The sequence below is a fragment of the Nannospalax galili genome, unplaced genomic scaffold, assembly GCF_000622305.1.
Source record: "Nannospalax galili isolate Female #2095 unplaced genomic scaffold, S.galili_v1.0 scaffold1619, whole genome shotgun sequence".
Classification (NCBI taxonomy): domain Eukaryota; kingdom Metazoa; phylum Chordata; class Mammalia; order Rodentia; family Spalacidae; genus Nannospalax; species Nannospalax galili.
The window spans coordinates 440,550-461,157 of record NW_008342739.1 but is presented as its reverse complement, the minus strand read 5'-3'; the positions used below and the strand labels follow the sequence as shown (position 1 = coordinate 461,157).

At 37.5% G+C, this 20,608-nt stretch overlaps 1 protein-coding gene across 1 annotated transcript in view; it reads left to right on the top strand.

Moving 5' to 3' along the window:
* Positions 1 to 20,608, top strand: part of Strn3 (striatin 3) — a 78,763-nt gene that overhangs the window by 44,460 nt on the left and 13,695 nt on the right. Inside the window, exons 8-11 of the mRNA XM_008838799.3 lie at positions 13,628 to 13,761; positions 15,217 to 15,392; positions 15,555 to 15,602; positions 15,893 to 16,014. Of these exons, the coding sequence (XP_008837021.2) occupies positions 13,628 to 13,761; positions 15,217 to 15,392; positions 15,555 to 15,602; positions 15,893 to 16,014 (480 nt within the window). The remainder of the gene's footprint in view (positions 1 to 13,627; positions 13,762 to 15,216; positions 15,393 to 15,554; positions 15,603 to 15,892; positions 16,015 to 20,608) is intronic.

Here is a 20,608-nt window from a genome sequence, read left to right as displayed (position 1 = left end):
TATTATTTTTATTTTATGTGTATGAGCATATTGCCTGCATGTACGTGAGTGCACCCGTGTCATGCAATGCTGTGGAGGTCAGAAGAGGGCTTCGGGGATTCCTCTGGAACTGGAGTTAAGGATGGTTTGTAGCTGCCACGTGGGTGCTGGGAATCGAACCTGGATCCTCTGCAAGAGCAGTCAGTGCTCTTAACCGCTGAGCCATCTCTCCAGCCCCAAAGATGGCATCTTTAGCAGATGTAAAGCAATGCATATTTTCACTTCTCTGTTATTATTTTACCATTGAAGAATCATCTCAAATCAAGACTTCAGTGGAATTTGAGTTTTGTTATTTGTTTATTTTTATTATTACACTAATCTTTCGTTGTAGACTAATTGGAAGAAGGTAATGAGGTGTTGAACTCTTTAGGGGATGGAGACAGAGGGGGTATTCACTGGATGCTTTGTGTGAATTATTTGAGACATTGTATTTTGGAACTATATTGGATTAGAATGTCTCTCTCATAGTACACTTATCCTGTGTGTGCATGGGTGCATGAATATTTTCATCAATGAAATCTCACTGACATTGACGGTTTGCATTTTAGATTATTAATCTGCATGTAATTCATTGATTGGCTTATATCATGCTGGCTGAGTACCTTTTATTAACTTTCATAAAGATGTAGCGATCTATTTTTGAACAGTAGGTTTCTAATGTTAGTCCATTAAAGAAATAATAGCCCTCAAATTTGTGATACATAAAGATGAAGCATTCTTTAACTGTTGTTGATACTAAGTACTTAGGAATATAAGAGCATTTAGTTTGAGTTGTGAATACCAAACTGAGACTGCACCTTTAAAGTGTTTTGAGTATATGCTATTAAAATACCTTTATCATAATTATGTGGAGCTTTAACATTTTACTGCAAACAGCTTGCATTGCCAACTGCTGATATTTTTCTTTGGATAACATGCTGCGTGTAGATAAAGATGACCTCTCCCCAACTGCTCAGGTCTGGGGTGCAGACCAGGGACTAATAAGCAAACTGAAGGGACAGTACAAGCAGGAGTGAAAGGGGAAGACGGGTGAAGAGGAGCTGTACATTATGAATATTACAGTTGTTTACGCCAGTGTTGAAAAAGTGTTTTTTGGTGTAATTTTATTTTTTGTATCATAAAGGGAGCCACTAATTTAAACTTTCATAGAGTTCCAGGCCAGCTGGGGCTACAGGGAGACCTGTCTCAAAAAAAGACCCCCTCCCCAAAAAATTTTTTAAAGATTTTAAAGTGTTTGTGAAATTATATTGAACATTGGCCTTGAAATCTAAAATAATAAAAATCTGTTCAAAAGGGAAGAAAATACGAAATTTTCTATTTTCAGTACATTAGGTATTAAAGCGATCCTTAACTATATCCAGTGTTTCTTAGTTTGGGAACCCTTAAAACCTTTCCCTTTGTTTTGCTTTCTGGTCATATTCTAACCGCACTTCACAGCCACAGTCATTTTCCTCTTGGTGGTGTTTTCTTGGCTACACGGGGGTGGAGCAGCCCGAGTACAGGCACAGCAGTGGTAATGAGGGTTATTTCATGGGTAGCAAGGTGTCTCTGGGTAGCGGCACGCTTGCAGTTTAAAACTTACCGAAGAAGTGATTCTTCTCCATTTGTGAATCAAACTTCAAAGCACCTACATGAAAAACATCCTCATACCTGTGGTATTAAATGGAGAGACTTGAAACTTGGTTGGGGAAAATATTGTTTTGAATTGGCTATTGACTCCTACTAGTCTACCTTTAGCTTCCCTCCCTCCCTCCCCCCTCCCTCCCCTTTCAGAATATCAAGAAAACATTGCAAGACAAAGATGAACATAGAGGCACTCTTTCTTGTGGCTTTTTCTGGTGACATACATTAGCTTGTAAATGGCAGAAATAATGGAAACAGTGATTCCCTCCCCCCCAATAAAGCATTTTTTGATGACTTAATTTATTGTGGAGGCTCACTGAAGCTTTGAGTGTCACCTGTTAGTCTCCCCAGCCTCCTCTTTCCTCACAATATTGTGACCTTGTATTTGCTACACAGATGTTCTACCATGGGGCTAAATCCCCAACCTCTGACAATTTTCTTTTATAACTTTATACTAGTTAATGTTACTGCATATGAGTAAAAGAACTCATTATCATTCAAGAAATTTTAGACTTTATTATGAGCTGTTTATTTAAAACATTTAGTGCAGGCTAGGGCTGTGTTCAGTTTTAGCGTCATTTACCTATAATGTGTGCATGCTGAGTATGAAAGTACTGTTGCGTGATTGACTTCAGTATAGATAAAATAGCACTTAAATTTGGAGATTTAAGTTTTATTCTCTTTAAGAAATAGTTTATTTTAAAATTAGTTTGGAGGTTTATTTTTTTGGTTTTTTTTTTTTTTTTTAAACAGAGTCCCCCTGTAGCCAGCTGTCCTGGAACTCACTATGTAGACCAGGCTGGCCTTCAACTCAGAGAGATCCGCCTGCCTCTGCCTCCCGAGTGCCAGGATTAAAGGCGTGTACCACCACGCCCAGCTTGGAGTATTTTATATATGTCATGTACTGACTTAATCTACTAAAAGTTTCTTTAAAAAAAAATTATTTTGCTTGTATGAGTGTACTGTCTACATACGTATGTAAGTGCACTTGTGTCATGCAATGCCGTGGAGGCCAGAAGAGGGCGTCAGATTCCCCTGGAACTGGAGTTAAAGACAGTTATGAGCCACCATGTGGGTGCTGAGAACTGAACCCAGGTCCTCTGCAAGTGCTCTTAACCACTGAGCAATCTCTCCAGTCCCCAAATTTTTTAATCTTCTTAAAAATAAAATTCATTCTCTTAAAATAGTTTCAAAATGTGAATATGTAAAACAGAGTTGCCTTTTGAAGAAAAAAATGATTTATTTATCCAGCCTGGTCTACATAGTGAGTTTCAGGTCAGCTGGGGCTGCAGAGAGACCCTGTCTCAAAAAAAACACCCCCCAAAATGGGTCTACAATGCACATATTTTTAAAATTTGCCTGTTTAACAGTTCGTGGAAAATAGCACTTTAACAAATATTCCTTTGCATGTTTTCAACTTTTTTTTTTTGGTCTTTTTATCTCTTTGAGACAGGGTCTCCCTGAACCCCAGCTAGAACTCGCAATATAGACCAGACTGGCCTTGTTCTCACAGAGATCCACCTGCTTCTGCTTCTCTTTTCAACTTAATTTTTTTTTTTCCTCAAAACATGCTACTTTATCATCAAGCAGTACTGACTGGTGAACTAGGTGTGAAATGTTGAACATGAAAGGTGTCAACTCCACGTTATAATTATTCTTCTTTGATAGACGGCCTTATTAAAAGATTATTGCTGTTCCTTTACTACATAAATTTGGGCTTGATCAAGAATATAAAATTGTGCTTGGAATGTACCTCAGATGGCAGAGTGCTTGCCCTAGCATGCACAGAGTCCTGAATTATGTCCCCAGCACCATGTAAATCCAGTGTGTTGATATGTGCTTGTTTTGTAATTTCAGCATTTGGGAGGTAAAGGCAAGATAGAAGTTCAGGGTTATCCTCAGTTACATAGAGAGCTTGAGGCCAGCCTGTTGTACTTGAGATCCTGTCTCAGATAAATAAATCCCTTTGTTTTCTTCAAAAGGCAACTTTGTTTATGTAAACATTTTGAAACTAGATAGATAGATAGATGGATGGATGGATGGGTGGGTGGATGGATATGTATGTATATATATATTTGCAATCAGGGTTCTTAATGGGGCAATTTGTTTTAATTTTTCTAATTAACACCATTTATCCTAACTTGCTTTTCCTTTTTCTGTATAGAATATGATTTTTGCTATTTTCTTTGCTGATGTTAGAGGATTGCTGTACATTTTCTAATTTACATTGGAAAGTGTAAATTTTTTTACTTTTAATATTAAGTAATGAATTTCTCTGGATCATTTCCTAGTTTTCATATTTTGAGTTTTGTACAAACGTGTCATTTGCTGTTGCAGATTGAAACAGATTGTTACCAAGAAATGTAATATTTAAAAGAAACATGACTTAAGTCTATATATCCAAAAATACCATTAGACTTAAATACTTAAGTCTAAATATCAAAAAAAAAAAAATTCTTTGGTCGCGATAACCTTGAGTAGGTTGTTAAAGAACAGACTTGGCATTCCTAATGTAAAGCTGCAAATGCTCCAGGTCTGAAGGTGCCCACGCTCTGAAGGGCATTTGGGGTTTTGATTTTGATCAGGGGTGCTTCTTCACCAGTATGCAGGTGCTATAAAGTCACAACTCTTCTGATACTAGTTGTTCAGTATTTCCTGAGAGGAAGGGATATACGCCTGCTGTAAAATTCCAAAGAGCATATGATGCTGTATTCTCTCCTGAATTAAGCGAAAGGCGAGACAAAATTGTTTCATAGCAAAGGGGTATTACTATACAAAGCGTGCGTTTTTTTTATGTTTCTGGATTTATTTTTATTTATTTATTTATTTATTTTTGGTCTTTTTGAGACAGGGTCTCCCTGTAGCCCCAGCTGTCCTGGAACTCACTATGTAGACCAGGCTGGCCTTGAACTCACAGAGATCCGCCTGCCTCTGCCTCCCGAGTGCTGGGATTAAAGGTGTGCGCCACCACGTTCAGCTGGATTTAATTTTAAGTTTGTAAAATGGACCTTTCAAGATGTATGTGGTAACAAGTGTGTGTAATTCCATTGGGAGATAGAGGCAGGAAGATCAGAAGTTCAAGACTAGCCTGGGCTAAATAAGACCTTAGCTCACAAACCATTAGCTCTCCACTTAGATTAGTTCCCTCCCTCTCTTTTCATACCTGCCTCCTAGGTGCTGGTATTGTAGGTGTGCTCCAGCACACCGGCTATTGCACTTCGGTAAACCACAGAAATCACCTTGTAGCTTAGGTTATATTCGTTCACTATTATGCTGTCTTATTTAAATTATAATCAGAAAGTAGAATGGGTTGTCTGCTGGCAGTTGGTTTTGCTTCACAATAAAAATGTTGATTCAGAAAGTGGCACATTTGAGAAAGCTTTGTTAGATTCAGATTCAGAAAAAGTACGGGATGTGTAAAGGAAAATTAAGTATATATTTCAGCTGGGCGTGGTGACTCATGCCTTTAGTCCTAGCACTCAGGAGGCAGAGGTAGTCGGATCTTTGTGAGATTGAGGCCAGCTTGGTCTCAATAGTAAGTTCCAGGCCTTCTGGGGCTACAGGGAGACCCTGTCTCAAAACAAAACAAAAAAACCCCCCAAAGTATATATTTCATGAGTGCATTTGTAAATGAGTGTAAAAAGAGCAGAATAATAGTGGTCAGTCTATAGATGTTTTTTATTGTGCTGCAGTCCATTTAGTGGAATGTACATTTATATAAAATTTGGAAGTCATAGTTAAGAGGTAGGTGGGTTGGGTTTTTATAGTCTATAGTCTTTCTTGCTTAAAAGTTAGAAAAAAAACTTTCTTGTTCAACCCCCCCCCCCCAGCACCCCTTTCTCTATGGAGCCAGGATCTCCTATAGCTGAAGCTGACCGTGAACTCTTGATTTTTCTATCTCCATAGTGCTGGAGTTACAGGTGTGCAACACCACAGACAGAAAGATCCTCCCCCCCCCCCCCCCCCCCCCCTCCCCCGGTCTTTTTGAGAAGGGGTCCCCCTGTAGCCCCAGCGGGCCTGGAACTCACTATGTTTACTTACCAGGCTGGGCTTGAACTCACAGAGATCCACCTGCCTCTGCCTCCCAAGCACTGGGATTAAAGGCATGTGCCACCATGCCTGGCAAAAATACTTCTTTTATAAATTCTAGCAATAATTAAGAACTGAGGGAATTTTTGTTTGTTTTTGAAATGAGGGCTCACTTTGTAAGACTGGCTTGGAACCTAGCTGTAGAGTCCAGGTTTGTCTCAAACTTCCAATCCTCCTAGCATCCTGAGTGCTGGAATTACAGGTGTGAGTCACAAGAATTGGTTTTTACAAGTAATTAATGCATCTTTATGCTTTAAATTTGGGTATTATGTACACTATTCCAACTTAGTAATAGTAATTATAGTTCAAATTTAGAATTTTGGATAGGTTTAGGATGAAAATGAAGATACGCTGTTTGCACTTAAGGAGTTGGACATAGAACCAACTCTCCAGTGGTAGAACACTGCTGTAGCATGTATAAGCCCACAGGTTCAGTTCCTAGCACCGAGATTAATGAATTTCTGATTGAAACATGCTCCACTTTGTAGAGCAAAACCTGTGATCTCTGGTTATGAAATCTGCTTTCATCTTTTGACAGCTTTTGAGAAACTAGTATTAGAGCAGAGAAGTTCCATCTTCTCCTAAACATGGCAGTGTGCTACTCAGAGACTAATGTTTAGCTGTAAGAATGTAAAATAATAAGTATGTAATTGTGGAACCTAAATTTAAACAATGACTTTAACACTTACTCTTTGCTTCCCGTCTGTATCTCCAAGGCTACCTGTTTAGGAGAATTATCATTACTACTATGTATTTTCTATAAACTAGAACTCAGAACACTTTTGCTATGCTTGATATTAGCTATCATAGTGAAATATTTATGATTATATTTAATAAAGTCAAATTTAAGGCACATACAAGCATAAGAGTACATAGGGAAAATCATGAAATGAAATAGAATTCCCTGAGGAGTGCATAGAATTTTGGAACTCTGTGTGTGTGTGTGTGCGTGCGTGCGTGTGTGCGTGCGTGTGTGCGTGCGTGTGTGTGTGTGTAAGTTATAGGGCAGATATGAAAAACATGGCACAATTACTTTGGTGCACACTGATAATATGGAAAGTGCTTTGACTGGAAAATTTGAGGGGATTTATATTACAGGTCAAGGTAAAATGTGATACGAAAAAATCAAATCAAATCATGAACCACTTAGAAGGTTGAGTACAAGATGTAGCTAACCTTGCTGCAAAAAGTATTCAAGTGCTACTTGTCATTGCTGAACAAGAAGTCATTGGAATAAATGGGGAAAATTTGAAATATTAGTTGGTAGTACTAACTTTAGTTGATGGTGTTAAAATTTGTTAGAAGTGGGGCTTGAAGATGGCAAAAAAATTTTTGAGTATAGTGCAATAAGTCATAAGAACGAGAAGCTTGATTAATGGAGTCAGAGTAATCTGAAGAGTACTTTAGAGGAGGATTCTTTTGTAAAAATAGTTTATTTTCTCCTTTATCTTATAAATTGTAGGAGAATTGTTAAGATTTGGTTGCAGATTTTTGACTATAGAAACTAAATCAGTACTGGTACTAATCATACAAGTTAGAATATCATACAAGTTAGAACATTATAAAGAAGATATATATATATATGTATGTGTATATATATGTATATATGTATCTATATGTGAGAGAAAGAATAATGTTTATTTTCTTTCCCATTGACTTTAACAAGTATTTGGACATCTAGTTAGCATTTTTTCCATTTATTTAGAGAATTTGTTTATGATTACTGCACTAGTAGAGAAGAAAAACCCTCAGTGACAATGAGACTCTCCATTATAATTTTGGAAAATTTGAACTATATGGTGTATTACATACTTCAAAAAGCTGACTTTTATAATCATTTATTAGGAATTAGTGTAAAATAATGTGCAAAGTTCTGCTTATCCTGTCATTCTGTTAGGGATACATACATACATGAAATTAGGAATACATATACATTTTCTGTAGGATAATATTCAAATACACACCAGTGAATTTAATCATAAAGCAGCCTAATTTAATTATATCCACTACTGTTGGTGCTAAGTGAATATAAGGTCATTCTGTTTGACCTTGGGTTTGTCTATTTTAATTGCTTTTATTATATTGATTTTAAAACATTTTCTTGCCAGGAGTGGTGACGCACGCCTTTAATCCCTGCACTCAGGAGGCAGAGGCAGGCAGATCTTTGTGAGTTCAAGGCCAGCCTAGTCTACATAGTGAGTTCCAAGACAGCTGGGGCTACAGGGATATCCTGTCTCAAAAAGACCAAAAAATTAATAATAATAAAAAAAAAAACATTTTCTTGGTTTTTTTCAATTTTTTCCCTTGACATTCTTAGAACTAAATATTTGAGATTCACAGTTCAAAATAAATGATGCTGCCATTTTTGAGGTTCGGAGTTAAAGTATATTCCACAATACTGCTGAAACTTTTGAGTGTTTTTTTATTTAAATGATCCAGGCAGTAGTTGAAAACAATCCTTTTAAATTTATGACCTATGACAATATTGACTTTTTCTGTTATCAGAAGAAATTCAAAGATTCATGGGTAAATTAGTTTCTAGATTTGGAAACATGAACTGTTTTGTGACAAGCAATTTTAAGAAACAAATTTAGCAAATTGGGTTGAATTGTTACTGACAAATTTGTGCTAATGTGGCGGGAACTATCCAGTAAAACACCAGGGAAAGTTACTGTTAGTTGCACCCTCATAAAAATCATTTGTATTTATTTCTTTGTCCTTTAAAATAGTGATTTAAAGGTGGGCGTGGTGGCGCACACCTTTAATCCCAGCACTCAGGAAGCACAGGTAGGCGGATCTCTGAGTTCAAGGCCAGCCTGGTCTCCATAGTGAGTTCCAGGACAACTGGAGCTACAGGGAGACCCTGTCTCAAAAAAAACCAAAAAAAAAACCCAAAAAACCAAAAAACAAAACCAAAAAAAAAAATCCCCAAAACAAAAACAATGATTTAGTTGAAAAGGCCATGTTCTGTTTTATACACTAGTAAACATTAAACTTAGATACCAAAAATTTCCATTGTTCCAATGGTATTTTCTGTGTCTGAGCTTCTAGAATCTAAGTTAATAGAGTTTATCCCGCCCTCTCTTCTCCACAGTATGTTTCAGATGCACAGTGGTTATATATATCCACTGATGTAGCCAACATCCACAGAGAGCCACAGAATAGTGACTATTTTACAGATTTAAAAATTTTCAATTTATTTTGAGAAATGCTATAGAAAATGATATTTTCATAACTTGGACTTCCTAATATTAAGCCTGTTATTAAGGCTACCAGCAAGTCCAGCAGTAGCCATTAAATGAACGTCTACTGCTGACGTTAATGTACAGGGGTCAACAGGACAAAGCTCTGGGGCATGATAGCTGATCTGGGAGACGATGAGCTGCCCCACATCCCTTCAGGAATCATTAATCAGCCTAGGTCAGCCTCTACTAAAGTGACTGAGCATGAAGGTGCAAGAGGCGAGGAAGGTACGACATTTAGCTATCATGTTTGTATTGCCAAGGACTTTAACTCCAAATCACCTCTTATTATTTGCTGTTAAAGAAAATGCTGAAGATCATCATACATAATCTTCAGAGAAGCCGTTGGGCAAGTTCTTGATATAATTGCTTAGGGATTTAGAAACTTGACCTCTAGTGGGTTTTTTTTTTTTTTTTTTTTTTTTTTTTTTTTTTTTTTTTTTGTCTTTTTTGAGACAGGGTCTCCTTGTAGCCCCAGCCGGCCCGGGACTCACTATGTAGACCAGGCTGGCCTCGAGCTCACAAAGATCCACCTGCCTCTGCCTCCTGAGTGCTGGGATTAAAGGTGTGTGCCACCACGCCCGGCTGACCTCTAGTTTTTTATCCTTATTTTTTGTTTGGTTGGTTGGTTTTGTTGTTTGAGACAGTCTCATTGTGTAGACCAGACTGGCCTCAAACTGATATGAGGATCTGCCTGCCTCTGCCTCAAGTGCTGGGATTAAAGGCGTGCACCACCAACCCTAGCTATGTTTGCTTTTGTCTTTAACGTTAGCTGTCATTTCAGAGCACCTTCCTTAACTCTGACTTCAGCTTATAGTTCTAGTATCAGAAAAAGAATAATTGCTAATTAAAGTTTGAATAATACATATGGAAAAATAGCATCCTTTGTCTTAGGGTTTAAATGTAGCAATTGTTAATGACTGTCAATTATTAGAAATTCTAGGCATTGCATTTGGAACTTCATATAATTTATTAATTATTTTAGGATAAGAAACATTATTCTTTAACTTGGTAGCAAATATTCATGATGTAATAATGAATTTTCTAAAATTTACCTAAACTAGAACCATATAGGAAATAAAAATGCTAATTTAAGCATTTTTTTAAAAACTTCATTTTGCCTAAATGTGTACAGATAATTTATAATCCCAGGTGAACAGAGTTATAATTCTAGGTGATAAATCTGAATTTTTAACCAAAATTGCTTCAGTATAATGTATATATAACTCAATAAGTTCATACAGATTTAGTTTCATTTATACTTCTGCTTTTTGCTGTGTTAAGGGGATTTGTTTGCCCTGTCTAAAAAACTTTTTATGCCTTGTTCTCCTAAATTTTTCTGTAAAAATGTGTTTTTCCTACAGCTCAAGTTAGATAATTTTGCATTTTTTCTCACATTAATTTATTTCTTTATTTTCTAATCTGTAGGAAAAGTTGAGGAAAGATAAAAATCGCTAAAGAATGAAAATTAGGAGTCTTGATTTTTGTTTATTTCATTTCCACTATTGAACTATTTTTGTGTTTTTTTTTTTCCCTGTAGGAAATACTTTCTAAAATACACATCAACTATTTTTCATTTTCTGTATTTAGGAATTTTTTAACCAAATGTGTAGTACAGTTTACTGAAAATTTTGTTTGCATTTTAGACTGTTGATTTTGCAGTGTAAGACAGAAGAACTCTTTAATGTTTCAAACTAACTTACTGAAAAAGCTCACTTTACATAAAAACCAATTTAGACCTCTGAGTATTTATGTGTATGAGTGTGTTTAAAGAAATACGTAGATTTTTCTAACATTGTCATTTAAAGAGATGGGAAACTTGGATCCAGTTCATAGTCTAGTTCAGCGACAACCTTCATGGGTGCTTTCTTTTTGAATCCACATTACACCTGAATTTATAAAGAATAGATCCTGTTTTTAAGGAAGATCCTTGCTGGGCGTGGTGGTGCATGCCTTTAATCCCAGGGCTTGGGAGGCAGAGGCAGGTGGATCTCTGTGAGTTCAAGGACAGCTGGGACTACAGGGAGACCCTGTCTCAAAAAGACCAAAAAAAAAAGAGAAAGATCCTTCCTTCTATCTCGTACTTTTCACACTATTATTACTTAAGACAAGATAATATACCATGTTGTATTGGCATAAATGGAATCAATAGCTGGACTGAGTGTTTAGGTTTGACAAAATCAGAGAAGTGCTGGGGCTGTCTCTCGGGGCAGAGTGCTTGCCTAACGATGTGCAGGGTGCTGAGAGCAAGCACAGATCGGAGGAGAGAGGAAGTGTTTGATAAGTGAGCTACAGGTTTCCTTGTAGTCCATCAAAAGGATTAAATACAGGACTCTGAAAAGAACTTTAAGTTTGTATTTCATAGCCCCTATGGTTTCCAGAAAAGAAAATTCTTCTTAATGAAAAGTGTTGGAATTTCTATCATTAAATTAAACACTTTTTTTAATAAATGATTTTATTTTTTAAATTAATGACATTTTATGCTATGTAACTATAATTACCTATGCTGTGTATAAGTAATTATATTAAAATGAATTTGTAAGATGGACGTTAAGTTTTTGGCAGAAAAATAGAGCAAACAAATTAAGACTTTACTGTGATTGCTCTATGCGACAGTGACGGTGATATGGAAAGCAGAAAGAGTAATGTAAAAGATTGTTTGGTGTACTCAATGTGTAACGAAATGACGAAAGAATAGCATAGCTTGCTCCACATGGATACATGTGTGTGTCTGTAAAGGGACAGAAACAGAGCTACATGATTAATTAGAAATAACGGTTTTTTTTGTTAAATAAGCCAACTAAAACTGTTAAGCCACTTCTGTTCTTATGCTCCTAAGTTGATCAATGGTTGAGTAGAAATAATCTCACAGAAAGAATTTGTAAGGAAATGAGTTAGTCGTTGTATTGGTCTTTTAGATTTGTGTTACTGAATGTTTTATAGTTGTCAATGAAAGACATTGTGACATTTTGTTTTAAATTGTCTTAGAAACAAAGTATAAACTTGAGTAAATCTTTGTACTGGTAAAATGCTTTTCAGTAAAGTGTTACTAATGACTTTATGAGCCTCTTAGCTCCTTTTGGCATTATCAATAACTGTACTAGCACTGATAGGAGGGATCAGTTGCTGCATATTGTTCAGATTCGAGTACAATCATTGGATGATGGTTTAAGTACTCAGCACACACACAGAGAAACACACACATTTTCAAGTTTAGTTGTAGAATAATGCCTTCATTTTAGGATAAATTGAGTCAGATTATACAGTGATAGAATAAAATAAGAAAATATTTTAAGTAAAATTAATTTTGTATCTATAGATTATTTTTCAGTATTACTAATGAATGCGTTTAAAAAGTACTGTTGTGGGCTAAAGAGATGGCTCAGTGGTTAAGCATTGGCTGCTTTTCCAGAGTACAAGGGTTTTGTTCCCAGCAACAGCTAATAACCATCCCTAACTCTAGTTCCATTGTATACAACATCCTCTTCTGGCCTTTGAGGGCATTGCATGCATGGGTGTGCTTGCATGCATGCAAGTAAACACTTCATATACATAAAATATAATAAAAAAATTAAGACTAGTATTAGTGTATTCATTATACCTGTTTCCTGTATTCCATGAAATTTCCCATTTTTAAAGGAAATTTTTATAGTTTATCAGACTGAGTTTTGAATGTTTTTTAAATTTGTTCATGAATTTAAAACTTTTAGGTTGAGTTATGCATTTAGTATTTCCTATTTCATATTACTATTTTGCTTTCAAAGCAAATGCTTAAAATTATATTGAGAATTATAGCTTACACTGTATTTTGTTATAGTCAGCCGTTCAAAGTATGGCAGTTAGAAAACTAAGTAAAATGAATTTTTCCTTTGGATTTTCATTGATACTGAAATAGCCATTCTGATCAGAAATTTAAGGTTCTATAGCTAATGTTAAGTGGATTTTACTTTAGCAACACCATGGGAAATAAAAGAGGACGGCAGAATAAAAACCACAATGAGAGCTTTAAAGTTGGAAGTCATTCTGAAGATGGCGTGAATTTGCCTTTTTAGGGAACTACGATTATCATTTGTCGAACTACCTCTTATTGCTGTTGCTGATGTGCTGTGTAGCAGAGTATTTGGAAATGATTTGTATTTGAATGCTTTTATTATTTATTTTTTTACAGGGACTAGAATCCCTATCACACCTTCAGAAAACAAAAGGAATTAGCAATAGTATATTAACTTTAAAAACAACTGTATGAGCCCCTTTGAAATTGATAGATATTTGTTCCCCCGAGTGGCTGAAATCTGATATCTAACTCATGTGTTTAATCTAAATTTCTCCTGTTTCTTAACATGCAAGCCATAGTTATAATTTACTGAAGTGATAAGGGATTTAAGTACACAAAACTTTTTGTGCTCTGCCTCCCCCTGGGATAATATATAGTGTATATTCAATTTGTGGGCGGTAACTACTACATTGTAGCTTCAGCACATTTGATTACTCAGCAGCAGGAAATTGTGTGGAAGTGGAAGGTAGAATTCATGATATTACTGAGTTTTATAATGTTAAGTTCTTGAATTTTCCCCACAATATTGTCTTGTACTGTATGATTTTCAGCATTTAAGAAGCGGTTTTGTTCTTTATAGCTGAACCAATAACGTTTCCATCTGGAGGAGGCAAGTCATTTATTATGGGTTCTGATGATGTTTTGTTAAGTGTACTGGGCCTTGGAGACCTTGCAGACTTGACGGTAACAAATGATGCAGACTATAGTTATGATGTAAGTGCAGTTTTATTTTTAATTTTTTAATGATTTAATAGAAGGCTCCTTATTTTTTGGAATCATTTATAAAACAGAATTAATGTCAAGGTGCATGGAAAAGATAAGTTTAAGTGTTGTCAATGTGTTGATTTGAAGTGACATGTAGTTTTGCTTTTATAATTTTCTTTGTGGTGTTTAAATCATTGTTGGGTATTGTGGATTAGGAAGGAATTTGGGATGATTACCTAAACATACTGGTTGACAAATACATCTTAAGTAGGTAACTCCCAGTTATTTACTCAGTTGAAGCCATATTTTGATATTAACAAAAAATAGACGATATATAGAAATCAGTTTTTGCCTTCAGGATGCTTCTTAAAAGCCATGTTTTACTTACTGATCTTTCATTTTCTTAAGAATAACAACCAAGTTAGCTTGTATTATTTCCTGAATACTTAACTTCACTTGAGGCCTAGAAAAAGGATTTCAGGAAGTGGGAAGAACTTTAAATATTTTCCAAATATAAACATTTGAAACTTAACTGTATTTGTATAGATTTTTGCATTAATTTCAGTTTTAGCAAATTTATTTTGGTTTTGACACATTTTTTTTCTATATTTTATATTTAGGATGCTTTTTAGAGATGTCATCCTTGGTGGGCTGGATAATTTGCAGTAATTTTTAAAGCATATATGCACTTAAATTCTAGTAAATTTTTGACTGCTTTAGGGGTAGTTTGCCAGCTTATCTTTACCATTGGAGAAATAAGGTTAAAAGATTGGCCTTTATTAATGTCAATAATTAGGAAAAGTGTTTCCTTAGCACACGCAGAGTCCTGGGTTTGATCCCCAGCACCACATAAACTGGGTGGGGTGGCACATGCCTGTAATCCCTGCATGTCAGAGATAGAAGCAGGAGGATCAGAAGTCCAAGTCCATCCTCAGCTATACATGAATTCAAGGCCAGCATGGGCTCTGTGAGACTCTCAGAAAAAAAAGATAAGACTCATGAAAATGTTTTTAAGGGTCTTTAGTTCATGTGTTTACAAAGTCCCTTAACTTGCTGCCTTGAAATTTTTCACATGCTGGTAAATTTCCTAAATGAAACCTGGTGTTTACTGTTTCCTTGAGTGTTTGGTAATTTATCCTGGTTTGTTTTCATGTAAATTATTACAGCAATATGAGTTATTTTGTTCTCATCTGACATTTAATAGGAGCTTTGAATTTAGCTTGATGATAGGTGAAAACAGATTGAGCAACTCTCCTTTTGGCCTTAGTTGAAAGTGTAATGAAATTATTCTTTTTAAAAGATAGACTTGCTCTGAAGTTTTTAAGGTACATTAGGATTTCCACTGGCTATTTTAGCGAAACAGTTTTAAATATATGTTTTAAACACACCAAAAAGAACACTAAAATTCCACATGCCTACCAGTTTATTACTTTTACTTGTAAACAATACCCTTTTTCTTTTTAGTTGCCTGCCAATAAAGATGCCTTTCGAAAGACTTGGAATCCCAAGTATACACTACGCAGTCATTTTGATGGAGTACGTGCATTAGCTTTTCATCCTGTAGAACCCGTGCTGGTTACTGCCTCTGAGGACCACACCCTGAAACTTTGGAACTTGCAAAAGACGGTTCCTGCGAAAAAGCAAGTGCTTTAATATTCACGTTTTTTCTTCTAATTTTATTCATTTGAACAATTATTCCTCTTCACTATCCTAAATCTTTAATGCCTCTGTACTACCAACCAGTGATTTATGATGACTTACTTAATTGCATTCTCCTCCCCTGTCCTTTACCCTTTCTTTAGGAGTGCCTCTTTAGATGTAGAGCCCATCTACACATTTAGGGCCCACATGTAAGTTTTTTAAAATTAGTACTTAATAATTACGGTTATTGTTAATAACTTATGTGTCAGTCTTGAAATCTTGTAATTTTCTCAGCATTCAATTTTAGAAAAGATCTATTAGTTGGATAATACATCATTTGATTAATTGTATTTTAATATGATAGAACAGTACTATTCAGTTGTACATTTTTAAATAAAATCATTTTTAGATACCTCATAAATGAAGAAATTAAAGAAAATGGGAATTTGAGTTTCTTCTTAGGATGTATAAGTAATTTTTTCCCCTTTTTCTATGATAGTGGCCCTGTTCTGTCATTAGCTATTAGTTCTAATGGAGAACAATGTTTTAGTGGTGGTATTGATGCAACCATTCAGTGGTGGAATATGCCCAGTCCCAGTGTGGATCCCTATGATACATATGGTAAGTAAAAGAGTCAAAATGCATTTTTTAAGTGACTCCAGCTGACAAAATTATAAACTTAAAATGTTATTGCAAAATTTTACAAACATATTGGTTTCCTTTTTTAGTTGTAAGTTTTATTAAAAAAGAGGAATGTTGCCAGGTGTGGTGGTGTATGCCTTTAATCCCAGCACTTGGGAGGCAGAGGCAGGTGGATCTCTGTGAGTTCAAGGCCAGCCTGGTCTGCATAGAGTTCCAGGCCAGCTGGGGCTACAGGGAAACCCTGTCTCAAAAAGATCCCACCCCCCCAAAAAAAAGAGAAATGTTATGCCATGAGTATAATGTGTAAATTGGTATTTTCTCTATAGTGTCTAAAGCATACTTGTTAAAATATTAATCTCAGTTAACAAAAAGAAGAGGTAGATAAAATGTAATCTAAGAAACAAAGTTTTAAATTTAAGCATCGTACATAAAGTACTTAAGTGTTCAGTGAAACAACAGAAGCAGTCAGGGATGGGTCAGTACAGCTTTTTAGAGGGACAAAACTTCTTTAATTTCAAAATGCAAAAACAGCAAAACTTGCCTTTTACAACCAGTACTCTGAGAAATCTGTTCTTGATAAAAGCCTGCATTTACATACATCTATATGGGTATTGTACATAATTACAAAAATGTTTATTGTTTTTATGAAAAGCTCTTTGTTGTTTTGCTTAACACATGGTGCCTACACTGTCAGGCATAATGGTAAGTACATTGTTCACAGAAACAAGATTGAGACTAAAGGAAAATACGGTTGTTAAATATTTTACAAGGGGTCAGGGAGAGTCTGGGCTTAAATTTTTTGTGAAGTGATAATAAAATAGCAGTACTATTAGGCACAGCAGTTGGACCTTTTAGATGAGAAATCAGGAATAGTCTGTCTGAATTAATGATGTTCCAGCCAAACACTAAAGATAAACAAGAATTTATGAGAATTTCTAAGACCAAGAAGTGACCTAAAAGTGTAGTTTAAGAAGATGGCTGTGCTTCTTGTGAGGGTAGTTGGGGAAAGGCTTGGTAGTGGCACCAGCTGTACCAATAGGAAGGTTAGAGACAGGAGTTGCCCTGGAGGCTGTTGGAATGTAGTAGGCCCGACTGAGAGAGACGTGATGTTGCCAAGATGAAGGGTGGTAGAGCAGTGAGAAGGAAGTAGGCGAGGCTGGAGAGAGGCTTAGCGGGTAAGAGTGGTCTGTTGCTTAGAACCCGGTTTGGTTCCCAACACCCACATGGCAGCTAACAACCATCTGTAACTCCAGTTCTAGGGGATCCGACACCCTCTTTTGACCTCTGTGGGCATTTTTAAGTATTTAATTTGGTAGTTTTTGCTGTGTACCCAGGTGTCCTAGTTAGTTTCTCCATTGCTGTGACAAAACATACTGACCACTACCAACTTGGGGAGGAAAGGGTTTATTTTGCATCTCCCAGGTCACAGTTCATCAGGGAGCCCAAGGTAGGAACTCAGGGCCGGAACCCGGAGGCAGGAGCTGCAGCACAGGCCATGGAGGAACGCTGCTTACTGGCTTGCTCCCCTGGCCCCTGCACACCTAAGCAAAACCAAAGTCCAGCAAAGTAGCTCAGGGCTGGACATCTGGGATTCACTCATGGTCTTCTGGGCTCCAAAGGGTTCTGGCAGCTCCACTTCTCTGACTCTGCTGTCCACAGCACACACAGCTTGTCTTGCAGAACCAGGCCAGCTCCATTCCACACCTAGTGCTGTCCTTGGTGGTTGTCCCATGGTCTGGGCATCTCCAAAGAGCTGGGGTCTCCACTGAAACTGAGGCTCCATCTTCACCAATGGCCTCTTCTTGCCTCTTGGGGTGCAAGTCCTCAGATTCTCTCCATGGCCCCTTCAGTCCTGGGGTCTTCTCTGCAACTGAAGCTGCACTTTCACCTATGGCCTCTCAGAGTGCCAAGCCTCAGCTGCTCTCTGTGACCCCTTCATGCTTTCAACACCAGAACTGTGCAGGAGACTCTTACACATTACCAAGTCCTGCTTCCAGCTAGAGATGGAGGCTCGGGTCCCTTCTGTGTCCTGCCCTGAGGAAATACCTCCCAGAAGATTTCACCATGGTGATGCTGGTCTCTTGTTACTTACAGCTGACTTTTCAGCCCCAGCTAACCAGCATCAATTGTCCCAGTAAAGCAAAGGTTTTACTTCAGATTCTGCTCTCTAATTAATCACAGCTGATTCGTCAGACCCGGCCGACCAGAACCCACAGATTCTCAGTTCAAAATATCACAGGAACAGCCCTAATAGTCTCTGCTTCCCTTTGAAACTTCACAAGCAGGCCTGCATCGTCTATAACTCTTTCAGCATAACTGTTCCAAGCTCCACAGCAACAAACACTGAACACTCAATGGCTTTTCTAGCCCAAAGTTCCAAACGTTTCCACAGTCCTTCAACATCAGATCTGTCACGGCAGTGCCCCACTCCTGGTACCAGTTTCTGTATTAGTCACTTTTCTGCTGCTGTGATAGAAACACTGACCCATGCAATTTATAGAAGGAAGAGTTTATTTGAGCTTACGGTTCCAGGAGAATTACAGTTCGTCGTGGCAGGGAGGCATGGTGGCTGGAGGTGGCTGGAGCAAGAGCAGCAGAAGCTAAACCCTCACATCATCATGCAGGCAGAAGACACAAGAGAGCAACTGGAGATCTGGGAAGGCTTAAGAACTCTCTAAGCCCACCCCCAGTGACGTGCTTCCTCCAGCATGGCCACACCTTCTCAGACCTCCCAAAACAGCACCATCAGCTGGGGACAGAATGTCCACATACTTGGAGCCTATGGGGGGGAGGGGGCATTTTCATTCAAACTATCACAGCAGGGTTGTCTAGTTGTCATCACTCTGTAATTGCAGGACATTGTCATCTCCAGTACTGGAGCTTTTGACATTGCAACTGAGGGTGTAGATAGTGGCACTTACTGAAATAGAGTTAGAATGAAGGAGTGTGAGTGAGTGAGTGAGTGAGTGAGTGAGTGAGTGAGTGAGTATGAATTGAGATGGTGATGTGAGACTGAAGTCTTTCCTAGTCCTGACATTGGCTGGAAGCAGGAGAAAGTTGTGAGTGGAATCATGGAAACATTCCCAAAGAAGAAATCATTTCGAGGAGAACAAAGTCTGCAGATACTTCTGAGATAATTCCTTTTTATAAGTGACACAGGTCACTAAGATCTTGGCTGCATAGCTGGAGGTTAGATGCCTGAGCTTTGACCCCCTAAAGGAGCCTCTTGATATCACTTAAAATCAGATTATAGGAATGAAAAGCAATGTGATGGAAACAAAAAATAACGTGTCGTCAAAGAAAGAAAAGTACATGGTAGACTTGTCAGCAGTGCTCATTTTAGCAAGATGCGCATTAATGTGGCAATGGTCTCAGAAACCGCACTGCAGTGCTTTGAAGAGTAACTAGAGGTGAAAGATGATTTACATACCAGGCTTTTCTACAGTTTCACGGGACGTGTGATAAGGTTAACATTTTTCTTGTTCAGGTTGAAAGAGTCTGGTACAAGCCCTCCCCCCTCCCTTTAAAAAAAATTGTTGGAGGAGGATTTGTATACTAGAGAGAAAGCGTGAAAGCAAGAGAACTTGGCTGGACTTCAGAGTACCTGGCAGGCCTCACCTCTGACCGGCAGGAGCACAACTTTTTACTTGTATCTGGAATTAATTGGTTTTAAGTGGGGGAGGGCGGAAGGGTAAGATCTCAGGACAACTTCTGGAAATCAGTTCCGAGTTTCAGGGATTGAACTCAGGTCTTGAGGTTTGTACGGCAAGCCCCCTTTACCCATTGAGCCATCTCTCTGGCCCCATGGAAACAAGGGCATGGCTTTAATTGAGATTGGGATTGATGCGAGAAGGGTCCCCTCTGAAGGCTGTATTTTCTTGATGAAGTATGAAAGTTATTCTCAAGAAAGGGAGGTTGTAAACTCCGAGGATGAAGGAAATGATGATAAATATTCATGCAAAAATAGGAAGAGTTAGCTAGAAATACAGAAATACAGGATTGCCCTCAAGTGTCAATCTGTCAATGAATGGGCAATTAAGATTTGATGATACCAAACACTGGAATATTATTTGGCAATAAAAAGGAATGATGTGCTGATAAATGTAACAAAATGGCCTTGAAACTGAAGAACCCAGGCACGAAAGACTGTGTTCTGTAGGACTCCATGTACAAAATGTTCAGAACAGGCCTATCTACACAGACCAGTAGATCAGTGATTGCCAGAACTTGGGAAAGGTGAAGAGGAAGAGTTGGGGACAGTGGCTAATGAGTAATTAGTGCCCTGTAGGTCAGCATGGTGATAGTTGCACAAGACAGTGAACGTACTACATGTTGCTGTGCTCTTAAATAAGTGAGCTGTATAGATTTAAATTACATCTCAGTAGAGTTGTGTTTTAAGTGTATGTACCTTACGGAAACTGTGAAAATACAGAATTGTATGTTGTAATGTATGATTAAAAATAGCCCATAAGGCAGAGGCAGGGGGATCTCTGTGAGTTTGAGGCCAGCCTGGTCTCCATAGCAAATCCAGGCCAGCTAGGGCTACAGGGAGACCCTGTCTCAAAAAGATTAA